At 32.9% G+C, this 22,198-nt stretch overlaps 1 protein-coding gene across 1 annotated transcript; it reads left to right on the forward strand.

Moving 5' to 3' along the window:
• Positions 1-5,187: 5,187 nt before the first annotated feature.
• LOC123664741 lies at positions 5,188-19,536 on the forward strand. The gene is made up of 5 exons (XM_045599233.1): positions 5,188-5,888; positions 7,517-7,627; positions 13,509-13,596; positions 18,256-18,388; positions 19,306-19,536. Exons 1-5 carry the CDS (start codon positions 5,188-5,190, stop codon positions 19,512-19,514), a joined length of 1,242 nt encoding a protein of 413 aa, XP_045455189.1. The 3' UTR covers positions 19,515-19,536.
• The last annotated feature ends 2,662 nt before the right edge of the window (positions 19,537-22,198 follow it).

Consider the following 22,198-nt stretch of genomic DNA (forward strand, 5'->3'; position numbering starts at 1 on the left):
AATGAAAGCAATTAAACCATATAAGTAGCTTCTAAATACATCAAAATTAGAATGAACTAAAGTAGGGCGCAGCGGGTAATTTTATGCTCAAAATATGGAGCAGACGACTTGGTTAGTACCTCGATCTTACAGAAGAACACAGCAAAATAATACTGTTTTCTAGTAGTGCTGTGTTACTGTTGGTGAGTAAAGTGACCAGAGCTACTGGGGGAAATATGGGATAGGGTAGGCAACGCGTTTGTTATGCTTTTAGTGTTACAGACGTCTATAAGCTACGGTAATCGCTTACCATCAAGTAAGCCGAACGATTTTTTGCCGACCTAGTTATATAAAAATAAAAAACAAAGCAAATACAAAGCTACAATTTATTACGTTAACGTTATTGTAGAATGTACCCCTGGAAGCCTACAAATTTATTTTAAATTTTCAATTTCACAAATAATATATAATAAAAACAATAACAACGACGTGTAAACGTTTGATTACATTAGAGGGGTGATGTCGATGTATTTCAGAAGCAAGCTATGATGACATCGAGCCAAAATTAATTTTGTACGAGCGTGAAACTCAATTAGCACATTCTAATCATGTACCCACTGCTACCCCAGTTTGAAAATAATAAATAATATACTTGGAAATATTTAAATGTTAACAGAATACATGTTATTATGTCTACAATTGTAAATGCAGAAATTTGTAGTGACTGACAGCTTTGTACAGATAAAACTAAACTAGTTGTGTTATCGCCTTTGTAATAATTTAGAAGATTTAAAAAAATAAAATGGGAAATACATTACTTAGTTAGGTAATACCAATCAAGTCAGTCCAGTGACTGAAACATATAATATCATGGATGTTAGTCAATTCAGCCTATTGAAGTCCACAGCTGGACATAGACGTCCCCAAGTTTGCACCAGATATTCCGGTTTTCTGCAATCCTCATCAATCCTATGATTGATGTTAGTTAAAGTTAAATTCTGAGTAAGCAGTAATATTTTTCTAACATTTGCTTAAAAACATGGTTTAACCCTTTAAGCGGAGAATCAATTACATCGTGAGGAAACTTGAATGACTTATTTCAATTATCAGATACGTAAATTTCAAGGTTACAGTCAAATAACACGATGAATGAAGCCCAATCCTTCCAATTAATCGGTTAAAAAATGTCGGAACTTTCATTGAACGTAATCAAGAGAACTCGGTAGAAAACAAACTTTAGTCAGTTCCTTTAGGCATCTCTATTTTTTCCTTAACCCTTACCTTCGTTAGTTATACAAAACATCAGTATAATATTTACAGTACAGTGGTATAGCTTAGATTATACCTGTAAACATCTAGTTTCCAATTAAAACATCAAGATACCAATAAAAACAAAAACATTATACAAATTATAGCCGGCGAGAGAAAAGTTCAATAAAAGAAATACCCAAAAACATTCTCCACAAAAAAATACATTTAATATGTCAATTTACAATTTCTGAACTCTGGGTGCATTGACATTTGATAGGTACGAACATTTTGTATGGGAAAATAAATTTGAATCTTTGACTTCTCTCCTTGCAAATTCTTTATACTTTCGCCCGTTTTGAACCAATTTTGAACGATTCCTTGGACTACTACAAATATTTCAAAACCAAACTTAGTCAAATCCGTTAAGCCTTTCTCGGTTTTATACGTAACAATCGTTATTTCATATACTCGTAGTATTTATAAACAGATGAAACATTAATTTGATACCTCGGCCACTAGAACTAAATTATCCTTTAGTAAGACATTAAAATATACGAAATTGGCTTAAATTATTTGTACTAAGCCGTCCCAAAGTATTTTTGTATTCAGCATAAATATTGCTGAAAAAGATCAAAACAACGCATTTTACGAGTTTAATTACAAATTACAGGGAAGTGCCGCAGCGACAAGCCCTAATGTTGTCAAAATTCATCGAAGCATTACAGGGAATGGCTTCATGCGACAAACTCGGACCTCCTGTCTTAGTACAAGTATGAAAATAAACGTAAAATTACTTTTTATTACTTAATAAAATTATTGAAATATTGAGACGACGAATTTTTCTTAAAAAAAAAAACTGGAAAGTTTTTCATAATTAAAACCAAGCAATTTTTAACCACCGAAAATTGTTAAAAATTTGAGTACCGAAACATTAAACGTAAATAATTATTAAGCCCAAACTAAAATCTAGCTAATCCCAACCATATAATTTACTTAAAAATAACAAAACTTAACGTTCTCGGTTCGTAACAACGTAAAATTTAGTTCTTGAGTCATTTTAATAATAGAGTCTAGTTTACGTCGTCACCTTGCTGAAATGAAAGTAATTTCACATTAAAAATATATTTAAGTGTGCCCCTTTGCATAATGCGGGCCACACTTTAACACACGAGTCGTGCCCTGAGTTCGGACAGCCTAATTAAAATATTTCCCTTGCTAAAAAGTAAAATTTCTGTGTCGACTTAATTATTACTTTAAAAATGTTTTATATGAACGGAAATTTTACGTAAATAACTGCCGCGAAAGACATTCGAATATTTGTTGAGTGGAAGAAAATTATTAAATTTTGGCAATCAAATGCTGTTATTATCTATATAAATAAAAATGAACGTTGCTAAGCGCATAACTCAAGGATGGCTCAAACAATTAGGCTAATTTATTTTTTGTATATTCTTTAAGGTCCACAAAAAAATTAAATATATTTCATAATCCATAATGTCTAATAATAAATTAATTATGAATTAGTTTTAAACAAAATTAAATGTTTTCTTTCCTTGAATTTACTTAAATATACTAGAAAATTGATAATAAATAATCTGAAGCACTACTTTATACTCGCTAATATAAACATTTTACTCATCTACATAATTATAAATGCTTGATCATGAATTATTTATTATAAACAAAACTAAACTCACGATGTTTTAACCCTTTAACTTTGATTAAATTTTTCATCAAAAAACACAGACATTAAGTTTAAACCGACCACTATTAGGAACTATTGACTATGTTCGTGGTGTATATTGTTAGATATATAGCTAAAACGAACCTTTTTATACAACTAGTTCGGCAGCGCAGCGTAAGCGTATGGTGCCATCTGATGGTGAGTGATTACCGTAGCATATAGACGTACAACACACACCAACGACGACGAACACCAAGACGTGCAACACCAAAAGCATCGCAAGTGCGTCGAATTTACTCCTGACTTTCCCCATGAATTCTGGCTACCTTACTTACCACAGGAACACACCAGTATTATTTAGCTGTGATGTTCTATAAGATCGAGGTACTCCCCCAGTCGGGCTGCTCAAAATTTTGTGGGGAAAATTTTCTGCTGGGCCCTACGTCAGTTAAAATATTCAAGTTAATTTTGTACTTAAACTTTAAAAAAAATAGTTATTGTTTATAAAATAAACTTAAATACAATTTTAATACAATTAATTTAATAAATTCGACTGATTTATCAATGTTTAATGGATATAATATATGGAGGTCGGTAACATTGTAGAGGCGAACAATTTGTTACAAAGAAAAATTTTCTTAATATACACAAATTAACTAAGAACTAAATTATCATTTCTGTTTTTTTAAAGGTATAATAACAATTTTGTAGTGTTAAATTAAAACGTTCATATAAAAAACTGCAACATAATCAGCATATTTTAAATTCACATGATGACATCGTTTTAAAGTTACGACGTCTGTCTTTTCTCATTTCAATTTCTGTCTCTTTTTTTATTCTAAAAATTAAGAAAATTTACGCATTCGCTTAAGCGGCCCAATAATAAATATCCCGTCGTCTTTATAGTTCCGGATATAAAATTCAAAAACCTTTTAATTAGAAAAATCGTTAACGGAACGTTACAAAGTGATTTTTAATCTGTCGCATTTTACTGTACAACATGGATTAACAACGTTTTTACGATTAGTAATGACAAGTAATTACGAACCGTAAAAAAACAATTTACAATTTTACGGTCTCTTAAACTTTTATGACTTGCTATCTTTCTACAGTGGTCTGCGCTGCGTCGTTAAAATAATTGAATGTTTCTAGTTTTCTACATTTTCGTTTTCATTCAAATTCCTTTCAATTAGGACTTTTATATTTTGAATGCGAATTTAAGAATAAGAAAGAGAATAATCTAAAAAACAAATCTAATAGTGTTAGCTCGTTACGAAATCACACACACGTAATTCACTTGTAACTTGTACATAATACATACACCACACTGTAAGCACTTGGTGCAAAGTCCAGTATGCCTCAGATTAAACAATTATCTCCAAATGTAAATACATTGACATCCCTTTTAATCTACTTACAAGCTTTACTCGAGGTGAAAATCAGTAGCTTTCAACATTTACAAACCATTTTGCGATCACTATCTGGTATCAACATAGGCTCTGCTCTGTTACGTATGTTTGGTTACAATGCAATATGGTGATAACATCGCAATAATTCTGTAATGAAACCTGTATGTTGGGCTTAATATTCTAATCGATCAACAGTAGAATACTCAAATTTGGGTTAATCTTTGATTTACGCACTGTTTAATTATTTTTAAATTATCAACAAAGTCCAAAGGATTTTCAATTAACTGATTGAATTGATAGTAGATTAGTGGTTACATTTGACACCAACAACTTTAGGATTATACGGCTTCTGGAATAGAGTCCTGAGATGAGCAAAAGAATTGACATGATAATACAAAAGATACTCCTAAATACAAATTATTAAAAATATAAATATTCATTTTCTTTGTTCTGATTTTGTAATAATAATTCACAATGATCCTCATCAAACACTCACTGAATAAATAATTTGTGGTTATTAATATAATTTTATATATTAATCGCATTTTTATCGTTTTATATAATAAATAATTCGTTGAACCAGTTACAAATACATCAAATACAAAATAATGAATTTATAATGATAAAGTCTCGTATTACATACATCATTATTTTAATGAAAAGCAGTTCTCATTTCATACATTTTTGCTCCACTAAAAACTATTTTGTAAAACATAACTATTGACTATAGGTAGATAAAAGTATGATTCAAAAACTATCCTGTCAAAAGGCTCGTTAAATCCCAGCTGTCATTACACATTCTTACAAGATTTATTTTAATAATAATATATTTTAAATAAAAATATAAATGAAGTAAACTATTTAATGGACAATCAAGAAAAAAGTGAAAACAATGGAGAAGAATCAAGAAAAGAAGAAATAAATGATGGAAATAAAAAAGTAACAAACAAACCAATTACACAAGTCTTAGACGACGCTGGTCCTTCAAGAGTTATAAACCTTCCTGGGGCTGTTCCACACTGTTTGAAAAACAACACAAGATTAAAACCGGGAGTATCAAAATCAGAGCATAGTATACGACAAATTATAACAACTAAAGATGTTGCAAATGCACTGAGACTTACTTCACTAAGTTATGCAACAAACCAGACGCAAATCGCTGATTTGACAGAACTTAAAATTCCCATTCTAGATAAAAATGATACAGAAAATGACGATATAACTTTAGTAGAATTGAAACGTTTTATGGCATCTTGTTTCAAATTAAATAAAGACGCGCCTGTTGTAAATGAAACATCAAATTTAAATGTACACGCGGCAATAAGTACTATAACTAATGATCTGGTACAGAACATTCCAGAAGTTAGTCTTACTGCGAATGAGAGAAACTTTAATAAAACAATAGTTAATAGTACTGATCATAAACAACAAGCCGTCGATAAAAATAAAAACAAAAACTCGGACAGTTTGTCTGAAAAGTCCGACTTCGGAGTAACACAAAGGGATTCTCTCTCGAGCATCGGATCAAATGTTTGCAGAATTTGTATGACCAGAGGAAAGGAAAGGTTAGAATTTAAATTTTATTTTTGTCCAAAACTTGAATATAACGCCAACAATAGGTATAGACAATAAGTGCAGTGCGCGGCACAACTTGTGCATGCCCAATTTCCTGCTAAGAATTTTGAAAAAAAAATATGTAAAAAATATAATTTTCAGACTTCAATCGACTGAATTAAATAAAATAATAATTGCTAAGTTTCGCTTTTAAATAGATTTCTTCATACGTAGAAATTTTAGTAAAGTTTATTGTTGAAAGATTTATCTTTTCTAAAATTTTCAATATAATAGATAAAAGATATCATTAGTACTTGCTTTCACAAATTGTAAGCTTTCTCAAAACTGTTTACATACATTATGGTTATTCATACTAAACGATATTATAATTTTCAAATCGATTTTTACGACGATGAAAATACATCAACATAGTTCTATACCAGAAGTAACATAATTATCAGTGCTTCCAGGGTACGCCAGGGTACGGAAGCTTCATTAAGAGCCGTCGAATGAGTTTGAAATTGCGTTCGACATTACCGAATTATTTTCGACATGCTTGCCTAAAAGGAATGTTTTGAAAACCGTTTCATCGTTATTTATGTAGACATGATTATATATGACAATGTCGTTTGCGTTTACCATGTATATATATAGATATATATCTTTGATCGCTTAATATCTTAATGAGTTATTCTATATTCGCCAACAAACTTGTTGATATCTGCGTGAAATGTGTATCTGTATAATAAGAACTCTACTGACAATTATTTGTTTTATATTTTTTAAAGCTTACATAATCTGCTATCTAGTTTTAAGCAGTTTTTGATGATGTTTTTCGTATTCGATATAATTCGACGCTGTAACTGTATGTGTGTGTGTACATAAAAATACAATTGTCACTGAGCGTTCCCTATAGTTTTTCGAACTATTTGTTATTTATAAAAACAATGACCCATGCTTTTTTACCTTTTTAGGAAATTGAAAAAAGAATATCTATATGTAGCTATATTAGAACATACAATAAGGACACACACTTTTCTACTCCACATGAAATATAATTTTGTAGCCAGCCTTTCAACTGGTGACATTGAACGCAGCGTTCTAATTTACTACGATTTAATTGGTCAGCTTGCCTAAAGCTTTACTTGGTAGCAATGTCTGTCTATTTCTAATCAGTTCAGCCACACTCCACAGTCCACTGCTGGACATAGGCCTCCCCAATTTCGCGCCAGACATCCCGGTTTTTTCGCAATCCTCATCTAGCCTACACTCAATCTTACGTAGATCGTCGGTCCAACGGGCCGGAGGACGTCCCACACTGCGTTTGCCAAGACGTGGTCTCCACTCCAGGATCCGTTTGCTCTAACGGCCATCGGTCCTGCGTCACAGATGACCAGCCCCCTGACACTTCAACTTGCTAATTCTGTGGACTATATCGATCACTATCGTTCTCTCGCAGATAGTCACATTATAACATAATATTACTATTTATAATACTTAACACAAAATGCACAAGAGTGTTAATTATACTAATTACTTACTATATTTAATAAAATGACAAACTAACTAAAACATCCAAGCATATTGCTAAATTTAGCGAGAATGAAGACATTTTCTTAATATTTTGTTTATGTTACAGATTAATATCGCCCTGCAACTGCAAGGGTTCCTTGGCAAACGTCCATCTGTCCTGCCTACAGAGGTGGCTCAATCAAATGGGAAGGAACCATTGTGAGCTCTGCGGCTACAGGTGACCTTAATACCTTGTGTTATTTGACTAGGTTTCGACCTATACGTTTCTGTTACGTATTTACGGAACATATGTACATATATAGCTTTACTTTATACGGTACGTACTAAGATATAAAAGTATGCTAAGTACACTTGACAAATTTAAGTATCATATGTATACGTTATATGTTATAATTATTGACTTCTTTGACATAGCTTTAGGTATACTCTAAAATTGCCGAGCGTGGTCTGGTCGAAAGGTGCTGGTCGACCTTGGCCTCCTTCTGCGAGGAGGTCAACACGCTATAACGATGAGAGAACTGCTGGGTTTTAGTGGGTATTCTGGGTCGTTCACTTCGGACCGGCAGCCCCGCATTCCCGCCGGCCTCGTCGGCGGGGTGCGTAAAAGCATTTCCTAGCGATTAAAAAAAATACCATAAAATATTTACATTATGCTAACAAACTTGCAACTTGCACCTAGAGACATACCTACGTTTGAGACGATATGAGAGCGCAACATGTTTTAAGGCAGTTAATTTACAGTCGGCGGTGTTGCAAGTATTTTATATACATAATAAATAAATTTCTAAAATAAAAATAGCCTAAGTTACTCCTTATGACATAAGCTATCTGCCAGTGAAAGTCCTGTCAAAATTGGTCCAGCCATATAAGGAATTCACTGGAACAAACAGACAGACAGACGGACAGACAAATTTTTTATAAAATGTTATTTTGGTATATGACACTCGTATGAACTTAGTAAAAAGCGTTTAATTTAATATTACAAACAGACACTCTAATTATATTTTTTTATATAGATGTATAGATACATGTATTTTATTTTATAAAACTGCGAACTGAACAATAACTATTTGTTAAATTCTACGCGGACGAAGTCGCGGGCAGAGCTAGTATACAGTAATAATAAATTACTTTGCATAATTAAGCTTAAAATTTAAATTCTGTTCCTTTCTATTCTAAGTATAAATACGATTAAAATATATCTTGCTACGTATTTAATGGTACTTGAATAAAAATACAAATCCATAATAACCTCACTTTTATGTCCGTTAAAATATCACAAAAACGTAAATTTCGTTTCAGTGAAATATTTTAATTTAATTTGTGTTCGTTTAGTGAACGTGCTCATTTATAAATTATTGAAATTTTAATAAACCAATCCGATTAGCAGATTCGGTAATTAAACGGTGGAATGACTACTGAATTTATCTTCATTGCACAAAATGTGCCCTGAATGGGACAAATAATTGAATACCATGCAATGAATGCAAATAATACGGAGCAAATAAGAGTGAAAACGACGCAAACATGAGATCTTTATTATAGAAAATTAAATTAAGAAACAAAATTGTCCATCACAATAATTATTTTATCGTTTTGATTCGATAAATCGTTGTTGCGTAGCACAGGCCTATTCTCCTTATAAAAGGATGGTTAGAGCTTAATCCACCACGCTGCTCCACTACGAGTTGGTGGCTGCGTTCTCAACTATGAGTAACAATCATTATCAGCTGTCTATGATAATAACCGGGACCACCAGCTTCACGTCTTCTCTGAGGCAAGGTTAGGAGACCCACAATGACAAACTTCCTGACCAAAAAAAAACGAGTGCGCTTTAGACCACACAACTAAAGTAAACCTTACGAAACGTAACTCTTTCTCTTTCTATCTTCACTAACTTATATCTCCCTCTCAACTTCCGTTCGCCTCACCCGATCACTCTTTTCGTAACATTTCACGCATACACCGGCTTACTTCCCAAGCCAAGCGTGCGTAGAGAAGTTTTACTTCAAAAATATTTGTACAAATAAAAATGCCAGCCGCCAGCGCAACAGCCGCAAGCCATTGATGTGATCGTTCCGCCAACGCGTCGTCAAAGATAACATAAAAACCGGAAAATAAAATAATTTGACAATTAATTCGGTAGCCCGTCTGCGCTACTCCGAAAGCTTTTAAAACGTACCTCGCCAGTAATATTTCATTAGTAAAACTTATTTAATGGCCCCGATCGTAACAGTTGTCCGTAGATTACAGTTCGCTTGTTCCTCTTTTAAAGATTGAATTTCGAAGAATTGTTACTTAATTATTTTGATTTAGATGAAAATACTATTACATACATTTTTAATGATTAAAATTCTTTTTTTTTTTTAAATCTAAATGCTAAAAAGTTTGAAAGGCACTATAATTTTTCTATATATCTTTTATAAAGCTTAATCGAAATATTGAGATAGATTTGTACTGTTTATTTAGTATAAGGATACAAGATAAAAATATAGTGAATGTTATGTAAAACGTGAATGTTATGGACCGACCAAATAGTTTGGATCCCTTTGAAAATAAAGTTGGCTGGTCTCTTGTTGTCATTTTAGTATAAAAAAAAAAAAAAAAACAACAACAATCATGTAACCCACGTATGCGTACATATTTAAATTTGTATTATTTTCTAGATACATCGTTTAATGTAGATACAGTTAAAAGATAAATAGTGTTCATGTACAACAAAGAAACAAGAATGAAATATACAAGGGTGTACCGGAAGTTCTTGCTTCCATTGGAACGGACATCTCCGACAGATAAATCACATCAACTAATTGCGGGAAATCGAACTGATTACGGTTGGACCGAGACGGTTTATCGTGCAAGTTCGAGTATCCGAACTAACTGTAGAGGGTTGCCAGATAGAATAATATTTATTATTTATTTATTACTTACTAATCCTAATTATAAATTCTTGCTGTGCTTTGCCCCGGTTTTCGACTGTTATTGTTGATAATTTGACATACGTATTCAATATGGACTAAATCCCTGCACGCACGCTTGTTTCTGTCGTTCTATTTGTTATAGCTACTTAACAGATCTTCCTTCACGAACAAAACGCTACTATTTATTAATTAATATTATTATTTAGTATTAAGGAAGCATGTATAATCAATTTATAGTTTCGCTCATAAAGTAAGTTACTTTTAAATAACTATAGATATATAAATAAATTTCAATATTATTTTTGCTTTGCTTTTTAAAACCTTAATATTGCATTTTCTACTATTTTCTTTATAATATCTTGATTTAATCTAACCCTTACAGAGATTATGCCAGACACAAGTTACGATGTATCTACGATTTTATTACAATTCCGTATAACCATAAGCAAATTGTTTATGCTAAAACTCAATATAAAACAAAAATACCAGTAAATTAAGATTATATTTATCTGTGTAATAATAATAATAATAATAAAATTTATTGTGCACCAATAACAGACACATTACTTAGCAAAAAAAAAGATTTTAACAAAGTATAATAACGTACAACGGGTGGCGTTATTGCTAAAAAGTTATCTCTTTCAGACAACCTTAGGGCAGAGGAAATGGTGTCTCAGTTTCATGTGAAAATATTTCAAAATTTACAACTGACAACCCTCACAGATAAAATATCTTCGGTCGTTTCAGTACCACTTTTAACCAGTTTCCGATTTCCTCAGTCTGCCGGCGATCGAAACTCATTAAACACTTTAGACTTGATTTTAAATAGTGCTAACCTCAGACCTAGATCATTTGTACACTATCTCAATTTTAACTTACTGGGAACTTACTTCCTAAATCAGTTTAATTACTTAATCTAAACAAATAAATAAAATTAGAGTGTCTGTTTGTAATATTTATTTTCACCGCTTTTTACTAATACATGTCTGCCTGTCTATCTGTTTGTTCCGGCTAATCTCTGAAACGGCTGGAGCGATTTCCACGGGACTTTCGTTGGCTGATAGCTGATGTAATAAGTAGTAACTTAGGCTACTTTTGTTTTTGAAAATTTATTTATTTGATAACTCTGCGAACTAAGAAATAACTTTTTTGTTAAATTCCACGCGGACGAAATCGCGGGCACAGCTAGTTCTTTATAAAATGAATCCCAATTTTCGTTAGTCACGCCATAAATTGAGAACGAGTTTACCGATTTCTTTCTTTTAAGCTATTGCATAGCTTCTATCGCGGGCCTTGAGCGCGGGGACCGAATCCAGAAATTCCGTAACGAAAAAAACCTCACGCTCCCTACTCCGACGGGCACGCAGGTGTGGCTTGAAGGCCGTGCATCGTCTAACGTCGTTTCAGTTCGGCAGTCTTCGACACGGCGTTGTGTGCGTGCGTTAAGTCGCAAACTTATGTTTCTTATTTCAGTTATCTTAAACCTATAGTGTCAATGATAAATATTCCTGGATAACCAACAGCTACTGTAAGATAATAAAACCCACATGTATTGTAAAATAATAAAAATATTTTAAACAATATTAACTTTTTATTTATTTAATAACAGAAAAAAATTTGTTTTCTTATCGGTCACCACGCTCAAAAAGTGTAACTTGAATTAATATCAAAGAAAAAGAAATACTGCATAAATAAAATAAATAAATAATTATAATTGCATAAGTTGATACAAAATGCTATGCAATAGCTTTACCGCGGCAGTCCCCGAGTGCCACACGTTATTTTTTTTTTTAATAACCTTATACTTGCAGAAGTTTTTTACTCTATAAAATATTGAGAAAATTGGGCTAGATATAAGATTATTTATAAAAAACTATTTAAATTTCAAGCGTTAGAAAGACAGGATATTTTAACGTACAGAGATTTGTTACAAGGCGTATCAGGTTGGTGGGCGTCGTGGTAGTGTGCGAAAGCGATCCCATGGCGTCCCCACATGGTGTCCCCACATTGCACTTTAGGCTGAGATTTCCACACTCCCGTCCCCACGTGTGGTGGGGCTAGGGCGTAAATTGCATTGCCCCATCTATAAAAAAAAGGCGTATCCGGTTGATCGCTTGAAAATAAAACGTCGATTAAATATCTCAGGCGTATACTATACGTAACTGATGACAATATATCATTTATCTGTTACAATACTTGTGACGCAAAGCTATTTACTTATTTATTTATTAATACTTTATTGCTCAATACATTAAAGAACTGTACAAAAGGCGGGCTTAATGCTAAAATCATTCTCTACCAGCCAACCTTAGGACGTACAAGAGCAGAAGTTTCTAGATGTGCAAAATCGGGTATTAGTACAATTCAGATAAAGAAGAAGAAAAAAGGGAGGAAATGTAAAGTAACGTTAGTGGCTTAGTATATACATGAGCAAATAAATTCATATATATATATATATATAAAATATAAACATACATAAACAGATACAACCTTGTATACATATTGATTTCTATTGGTGCTAGTGTAGTGAATTCGATCCTATCCTGGCTTCTCTAATTGTCTAGAGAAATACCCATAGCAGACTGCCTCGTTCCTACGAAGAATCAGGAGCCTTATGGTTCAATTATCACTTGCCAGTTCGGTATCAACTACACCCAACCAAAATTACTTAACACAGCCAAAGAGTACTTATTACAATAATAATATAATATTATTATTTCTTCTTCAGTCAGTGTCACTTTTTTCACACTCTGGCATATATTTATAGACAAATACTGGCAAAACACAATTAATGACACTAAATCGTCGTATAGGTATGCAATTGTAAGCAATAGGCAAAAAATAGCATGACCAAAGTTTAGCCCCAATGAAAAAAACTTATAACGATAAAATCTTCAAAGCTACCAATGCTTATTGGTTATTATATTATAGCATAATAAACCTTACAAAATTATTACTAAATCATTACATTGAAAATGACATACACGAACAATTCTTAAATTAAATATGTTTCACTAAAGTAACTGAATTTTTTTATTCGTTTGAAAACAATGTACAATAATAATTTTGACATTACATAGTTTCATCTCACAATCCACATATTCTCAAACAATTATCAATCACACTCGTAAGTTGGTAATTACAAATTAAAAATGCGAACAATTTATTTATTTTCAGTTATCCAGCAATTCGCACGCCTCGTTACACGGTTCTTCAGGCGTTGCGGCTGTGGTTTTGTAATCCACGAAATAGGAGTCATCTACAGGTGAATATTGTGCGGTATCGTATGTCCATAGCATTGTAAAATTGTGGATTTGGGTCACTTTTTATCTGTAACTAGCTGACCAAACTTTGTAGCCATATTTCTTTTTTCATGAATATAATATGATTTTATTATCTTTAAACAATAACTATATTTCTGTTCATTTTTGAATATTTTTGAATATCATATCAAAAATTGACCGCTCCAGCGGGATTCGAACCCGCGTCTCCGACTGACCGTGTCGGCGCTCTAGCCAATTAAGCTATGGAACGATATACCGCTAGAGCGAAATTTTTGATATGATGATTTTTATTTTCGGTATTATTATATTTCTGTTATTTATTTTGTTTATTATATAAATAGATCTATTCTCGTGTATTAAAAATCTATAAAAGTGTGTTTAAAATCAATTTAACTGTGTTTTAAAATTAACAAATAGTATTTTTATAGTTTCGTCTACCACTATCATTAATACGTAAACCATTCCAAAGTAAAGAATATCTCGTTTTTCGTCAAACTCCATTTCGCTAAAATACCTAATAAAGCACTTTTATTTTTAACCTACAATCTATTTTTTTTAATATTGTCTTCTCCATTAACAACACGTTCTTACTTTTCAATCAATTATAAATCTGTAATTAAATTTGTTATTTGTTTGAAAAAAAAATGTATTTTATTTTATATATAACCTAAATAATAGTCAGTCAATCCACAGGAAACAGATTAATGTTACCGCTTCAATATCTAAATAAAAGTTTATAATCCGTAGAAACATTATTTTGATTCTTCCATTACAATTTCACGCAGTTACTTTACAGTACTGAAACTACGAACACTTCATTTTGCAAGTCTTTTCAAAATCCAGTCTTCCATTCCTAAATTTAAAACCATAGTCACACTAATTCTAGCCCATTTTTCTTCGCGTACCATTTACGGTCGGCCGGCCATCCGGCAATACGTCTTCGCATTTTTGTCCGCACTCTGAATTTTTTTTTTTTTTGTAGCAATTTTTTCGAACGCTCGAACTGGTCCTTCGCTTTTAAAAGGCCATTTACGTCGGAACCTTTTTTTTTACGATTTGAAACTGATGAAATCTAAATGATACTCCTTGATTAGTGTTATTTTATATTTTTCATTTTCGTGTTATAGTATGCAGTGTTCTAATGAATCATTTAATAATTGTGTTTTCTCGCGAACTAAAAAAAGACCAACTTCAATTTACATCGACCAGTAATACAGGTCAGTAAAATAAACAATTTAATACGCATTATTAAGGATAGCTCAAAATATATTCATTACTAGTCAGGTCTCTATTAAATGTAAGTGGAACCACATGACAAGCACCAGCTTACATTTAAAAAACGAATCATCAAAATCGGTACACCCAATAAAAAGTTCGATACAGATATAATGAGTATTGAGAAAGGACTTAAGTTAATTTAAGTTGAAAAAAAATCAGAAGTACTAGGTATTTCATGTATTATATGTAACTATTCCACTCTGACGAAATCGCGGGCAAAAGATAGTATCAAGGAAAAATGAAATATGTTTTCGTTCAAGTGCCTTCATATAAACATAAAAAGATTAATAATTTGGTTTACATTTGGAATTCAACTTAATCATTACGTAATCTAAGGATATTCTTGAATTTTGTTAATAAACTTGACCTAGCCACCAAGTTTAATTACTCATTTGATTAATTGTCTATCCTTCAACAAAACAGAGGCAATTAATCATCAACCTAAATAACATTGTTGTATAGAAAATCTATGTACCAAAAAGTAATGTAATACGCACGTGAAATATCAAATATCTTTCTTAATTGAATTTTAAATAGGCGTACTCATTTCTATAAAAACATTTTCATTGTTTATAGAAATTTTCTCGAGCTAATTAGCAATAATGAAATGGGACAATTAAATTGAGTATTACGAAAAATTCTTAAGTATTCATCTGAAATGATAAGATGAACAGCGTTAATACGGCGTACGGTTGGAATTTAATTTATCGGCAGGCGCATATCACGTCCCTTTGTACGCACTTTTGAATAAGCATTTTCTCATGACTTCACTCAAATTCTACATGGATGACGCTCAATGTAATCTCGGAATGAAAAAGTATAATCAAATAGAATTTCAGGAATTCATTATTATATTAAAACTTTAATGAATAAAATAGTATTGTAGGTCATCTATGATTTAATTTTTTTTTTTGTATGTTTAATTGAGGTAGAGCTTAGCTAAAAGTATTTTGTTAAAAATCTTGATCATCATTACCAGGTACTCTACCTCAACTTTACAAAGAATCACAGGCAGATAATACTAGTCTAACAATAAGTCTCAAGAAGTGTTACGTTCCTATGGTGAGTAGGGAAGTTGGAGCTCTTGAGAATGCCTGATGCTACGGGCGTCAGTAGGCTACGAGAAACGTATATGTACTATCAAGCTCACTGTACGGTTCTTGCCACTCTAGACTAAAAACAATGTTCTTATTAACTGCTTGAATGATTTTGAATGAATGAGCAGAGTTTTAATTATAATTTTTTTCTGGATGTGTGCTTTAATTACTACAATACAAATTATTTTGACATTTATTCTGCAGCGCTTTTTACTGTCCAATTCTTGTTTTATTATAATGTCTTGACTCATCAAATTATTTTTTCTTGTAATCTCTGAAACGGCTACGTCGATTTTAACGGGACTTTCACTGGCTGATAGCCGATGTATTAAGTAGTAACTTAAGCTACTTATACTATATTTTAGAAATTTATCCCCCCGTCAAAATTCTGCCTAGCCGTTTCGGAGATTAGCCGAAACAAACAGACAGACGGACAGACAAAAATTGTAAAAAATGTTATTTTGGTAAATGTACCATGTATACATCATGCATTTAGTAAAAAGTGGTTATTTTAATATTACAAACAAACACTCCAATTTTATTTATTTGTATTGATATGTTTATATGTCTATATATGTATACACATCTCCATACTGTCTAATTTTTTGTCATGTCCTTATCATGCTAGAGGTTGTCTGGAGGAGATCACTCTTTTAGCGATAAGACCGCCTTTTTTACTTGTTTATGTTTTCCTTTTTGATATAAAAATTTCCACGCCTAGTGTACAATAAATTATAATTATATTATAATTTTATATATATAAATGTTTACGTTATTATCGACTGATAGACATATGGTTTTCAAATATTCTCTTAACTATTATTTTATACTAGCTATGATACCCGGCTTCGTTCGAGAGTTGATATGAGATTACGTGGTAGTTGAAATAAAAAAATAAGATAACTTTTTCCTTTTCGTTTTGAAATCGCTTGTTTCGCTGTTCAAATCGAACTAACTCTGGCGGGCGACACCGGGCTCTTATATATTCAGAGAGCTAGGCTCTAGTATATTCGAGAAAGTTTGAGAATATTTTCTTTCTCACACTTTCTAGAATGTTCTCGACATTATCGTCCGCCGTAACAATAGGTTCTGCAGCTGTAGCATACGCAGTAAAGGCACGAAATTTGAAAACTTAAATTTTAAAATGTTTTCAGAACTAATTTGAATAACTAAAATTATGTCGCACTAAACTCCAAAATATAATTTAGCTACTGCTGTTAAATACATAAAATTTAATAACTTTACTATAGTAACAAACGTAATTTAAGACATTAGAGAAATTGGAATTTTAAATTTCGCGCCATCACTACACATGCTGCAATTTCTCGCAGCGCCTTTCGAAATGCAACCCAAACAATCGTTGTTCTGAATGAAGTTCAAATACTCGACAACAGATGGCGCCACTATGCTTAATTTCCAAGTTGAAGGGTTGGAAAAGCCCTTATATCTTTAAAAACACGTCCTTTAGGTTAAAACGGGAACTTTCTTGTTCGATGGAGGATAAAGGGCTATCACACTATATAAGTCCCTTTATCGTGCCGGGACTCCTTTTTAAGTTTTATCGGCACGCACATTTTATCAACTTAGTTTTATTATATATAATGATAATGACGATCAATAAACTTACACATTAATATTATGACATATAACTAATGCTCATACTAGGAATAATTAATTAAATTGTAACGCTTCTCAAACCAACGATATTTTACCCTGCGACCGCAAGAGGCCTTAGCCCGCTAACCGCTTTAAAGATGGCTGCCATCTGACGTGACACAGCGAGCATATTGAATTTCTATATCGCCTTTGTCATATCTTATTAAATTACTGAAGCTAACGTCTAAAATATACCTAACATTAATTTATTTCACATTTACATAAACAATGTCGCGAGGAGTGGAACATTTGCTGATGGATAACGAAGACGAGTTTTTATGAAAAATATGTTTAATAGCAAAATTGTGTATTAATTTTGATTTTCACTAACTAACTCGAACTGTATATATAGTTTTTTCTTTCCTTTTATACAGACTTTATTATGACAATAATAATGAAATCTTCCCATTCGTTGCAGTCGTTCGAAAGTTATACGCCTACATACATTTCGGTTATGTATTTTTATTTATATCAATTGCTATTTTGATTTTTAATTGTTTTAATCCAAAATACCGCGTTTAGGAAGTCTTAAATAAATGTTAGTAAAATTAAAGCGTGAAAACAGAAAATTATCTCCTCTTAAATTTAATATTTTCTTTTTGTTTGCAGTCGGATTGTCTAATTTTTTGGCTGCTCTCAACAGTGACTGCCGGTTTGCTAGCTGTGTGCATCGTTGGCACACAGTACTTTGTGATTGAGGGTAACAATTTTGGTAAGCCCGATGCTGTTAGAAAGAGCGAAGGTTTGTTTTTTTAATTTTTTTTAAATACTTATCAAAAATTTAACATCATAAAGCAGGGGCTCCCAAACTTATTTTGTCTACTGCCCACTAAGAGAATAAATTATTTTATAGTGCCCCCTTCGAGCAATATTTTAATGAATATCAGTTGATGTTCACAAGTTGTAGTCGAGTGTCCTTATAGATTAAATGAAAAATCGCCCCCCAAGCTTCTACACAACGACACCATTTTTTTTTCTAGGTCTCTTACTTTTAGTACTACAGCGCTTACAAGGGGGCGTTATCGCCCACTTTGGGAAACACTGTCATAAAGCCTCATCAAAATTGACTGTAACACATAAAGATTGTTGACTTAAAATATTAACTACATATTATTTTATTTATAAAGATTCTAATAAGCATTCAACCTTTACCGTTTTTTTTTTTTAACATTGAAATAACAATAATAATAAATTCTTTATTTGGACCAAATATATTTACAATTACTCACACTTACACTAAAAACTAAAACGTCAATTAAACAACATGAAAAGACCACATTAGTATTAAGATTATTCTACATTCTGTTAGTTGTGTACCCGCGAATTTACGCTACACCAAAAAAAAAAAAACGAGTGTGCTTTAGACCACATAACTGAAGTAAAACTTTCTTAGCTCCATCTAACTTATATCTCCCTCTCAACTTCCATTCACCTCGTCCGATCACACTTTTCTTGCTCTCGTAATGCATTCACCAGCTTACTCCCTAAGTCAAGCGTCGTAAAGAAATTTTACTTCAAAAATGCAAACATAATTACTTATGTTTTTATCTGTCTATTGATTAAGTCACCCTCATCAGTAGTTTTCACTAGAAAACGTGTCATCTATGTGCACAAAACAGATCTCTTTTTTATATTTTATTCCGATATGTTCCTTCACAGGTATATCTCATCGTATAACGGAAACTGCGATGGATTTCTTCATGGCAATAGTGTTGTGTGGCTATTCGGTGACAGTTTACTTCTTATGGAAAGACCACTACGTTATGTGGAATCGTTGGCGGAGGGCAAACGTCAACGTTCAACTGTTACTAACCCCTGATTCAAACCCTGTACCATTTCTTCCGAGGACTAGATATAATGTTGTTTGAATAAATATTTTTTTTCGTTTTACAAGTTGTGTTATTTCAAATCGTAGATATAAGTTCCGAAAATTGCTGTTACACTCAGTTGCCATTAGGTGAGGTTACTCGCAATACTTTAATAATAATAATATTTATTTTACACCATTTAAAGAAATAAAAATAAAAATTATGCTTATAATTAAAGAAGTGCAAAGCTGGTTTTACTAGCGGATATTTTTTTGTTGAGGACCAGGCATTTTTAATTTTAATAATGAATACAAACCGTTTTATTATTTTATAGTTTGAAAAAATGTTAGTTTTTTTTCCATATTATTTATAAGTAAAACTTTTAAATGTACCGAATTTCTTCATTAGATTTACCCATTTTGCAGAAAAACAAATTAAAAGTAGCGAGATACTGTTTTTTTACTTTTAACCGACTTCATTGACCGATATCATACAATATGTTTGGAGATAACTTCGTCGCTTAAGAACCGATTTTGACAATTCTTTTTTTGTTGGAAAGGAATATCCCAAAGGTGGTGCCAAGATAAGGAAACCAGGATCTGATGATGGAATCCCTGAGAAATCGAGGAGCCTCCTCGAAAAACGAATTAACGACTTGTGCGTTTGTTAATTTTTGTCGTCAACTTACGTTGTATTACTTGTCGATGTAATTGAAGTCGGTTTTTTTTTTCGTTTGCTAGTAAACACAATTATTAATTTCATTTTTAAAATATCACCTTTTTATGATATCAAAAGCAGCCAATTGCACACTATACAACCAAAAGATTTTATGGCAACTTTTTATTACAAAATACGAAGACCTTTTCGCCGATGTATTAACTTGGACATTATGATTATAATTAACTATATCTAAATTTTTGATGATCGTAATTCATTGTCTTTGATGACGTCCTAGACACATTAACATCGCGAGATTCCGGCGCATTAGCAATTTTCAGGTCAAACATATTTATGTATTAAAGAGAGAGAGAGAGAGATGGCTCTTCCTGACAGGCCTGCGGGCCTGTCCGGGTACGGGCTTTTAGGCATAGACTCTCCACCCGGGCTGTCATCACCGAGGGACTACGCCCTCGGGATCTGTGTTTTGACCCGATGGGTCAGGGCCATACCTACTTAAAGTAGGCTATGGCCTGTTAGAAATTTAGTTGGGCAAGTCTAGTCCGGTTGGGATTCGAGGGGACACCGCGGTTGCAACCCGGGTGTCCTAGCCGTCGTCGTAGTCATCACTTTCGTCGCCACCGACATCGGTGCTGGGAACCGGCGGTGACAGCAGGAGCTCACGAGGCAGGGGACGTCCGTCTGGCAGTCTCGCGTGAAGCGGTGCGATACCGTGAAGGTGTGTGCACGCGCTCCTGTCCGCGCGGGCGAACATGGCGCGTGCGAGGCGACGCACATACTCCTCCACGGTGGGCGTCTTGGTATCACGGTGTATGACGTCGTTCCTGACGTACCTCGGAGCTCCTACTATCAAACGTAGGCACCGGTTCTGCTGGACCTGAAGCCGTCTGGCCTGGCTCGCCGAGCAGAGGGCGTACCAAGCCGAGGCCGCATACGTCAATCGCGAGCGGATGTAGGCTCCGTAGACCTTCAGCTTGGATCTTGTCGGTAATCTGTATTAAAGAGAGATCAAATTATTTAACATTCTAATAGTGGAAATTAAGGAGAACTATACCTTAAGGAGCGCTTCAAGTATCATTGTAATACACACAAACGCACCCTTAGATCTGAGTCTACTTTGATGCTCAAAACTCCAGCTCACACTAATAAAATAAAATATTGTTTTGGTACTTGGTACGTCTGCACGTAAATATACCTTATGATAACCTAAACTTTTCCAAAATACTTTTCATAATTTAGACGTAAGTTCAGTGTATGCATATATTTTACATGATGTACAACTAAGCCGAAAATTGTTCGTTTTATATGTATATGGCAATTAGCTTGATAATTTATATTGGAGCATATGAAGAGAAGGGTGTTCAACGTACACCTTGCCTCGTGAACGTCGTATAAGTTTAGCCGGGATATTCGGTCCTGATATACCAAAGACAGTTCAATATCAAACAAACGAAGAAAAAACTAAATAGTAAATTCACGTATAAAAGCTACTTTTACAAAAACCATGTCTGTTTACAGTCCGCCAAACAAATGTGCCCCGATTGTGAATAGCTTTGTTATTGAATTTTTTTCTTTTTTCTAATATATACAACCTTTAAGATAAAGAACAGCTAGTATATTTCATTGTTCCTCAGATGTTATATATCTTTTAATTATTTTTATTTTGTGAAGTATAATTTTTCAGTTAAAAAACGGAGCTAGAGTTTAAAAGGCATATTAAAATAAATTTAAATAAAGCTGATTAAATTAATTATATTCTTTTTCATTGGTAGACCCCACATTAACAATACGACATACATATTGTACATATTTTCCATAATACTCATCGTCATAACCACGACTCTGCAGGCCTTACGTCGGTAGTGCTACGATCAAATTAAAATCACATCGGTAGCTAAAGATCGCGATTATTCTATATTGACAAAAATATAATTATATATGAATGGACCGACGATCTACGTAAAATTGATTGGTAAGGTGTAGGCTGGATGAGGATTGCGGAAATGTCTGGCGCGAACTTGAGGAGGCCTATGTCCAGCAGTGGACAGCAATAGGCTGAACTGACT

This window comes from Melitaea cinxia, chromosome 22 (genome assembly GCF_905220565.1).
Source record: "Melitaea cinxia chromosome 22, ilMelCinx1.1, whole genome shotgun sequence".
Taxonomy (NCBI): domain Eukaryota; kingdom Metazoa; phylum Arthropoda; class Insecta; order Lepidoptera; family Nymphalidae; genus Melitaea; species Melitaea cinxia.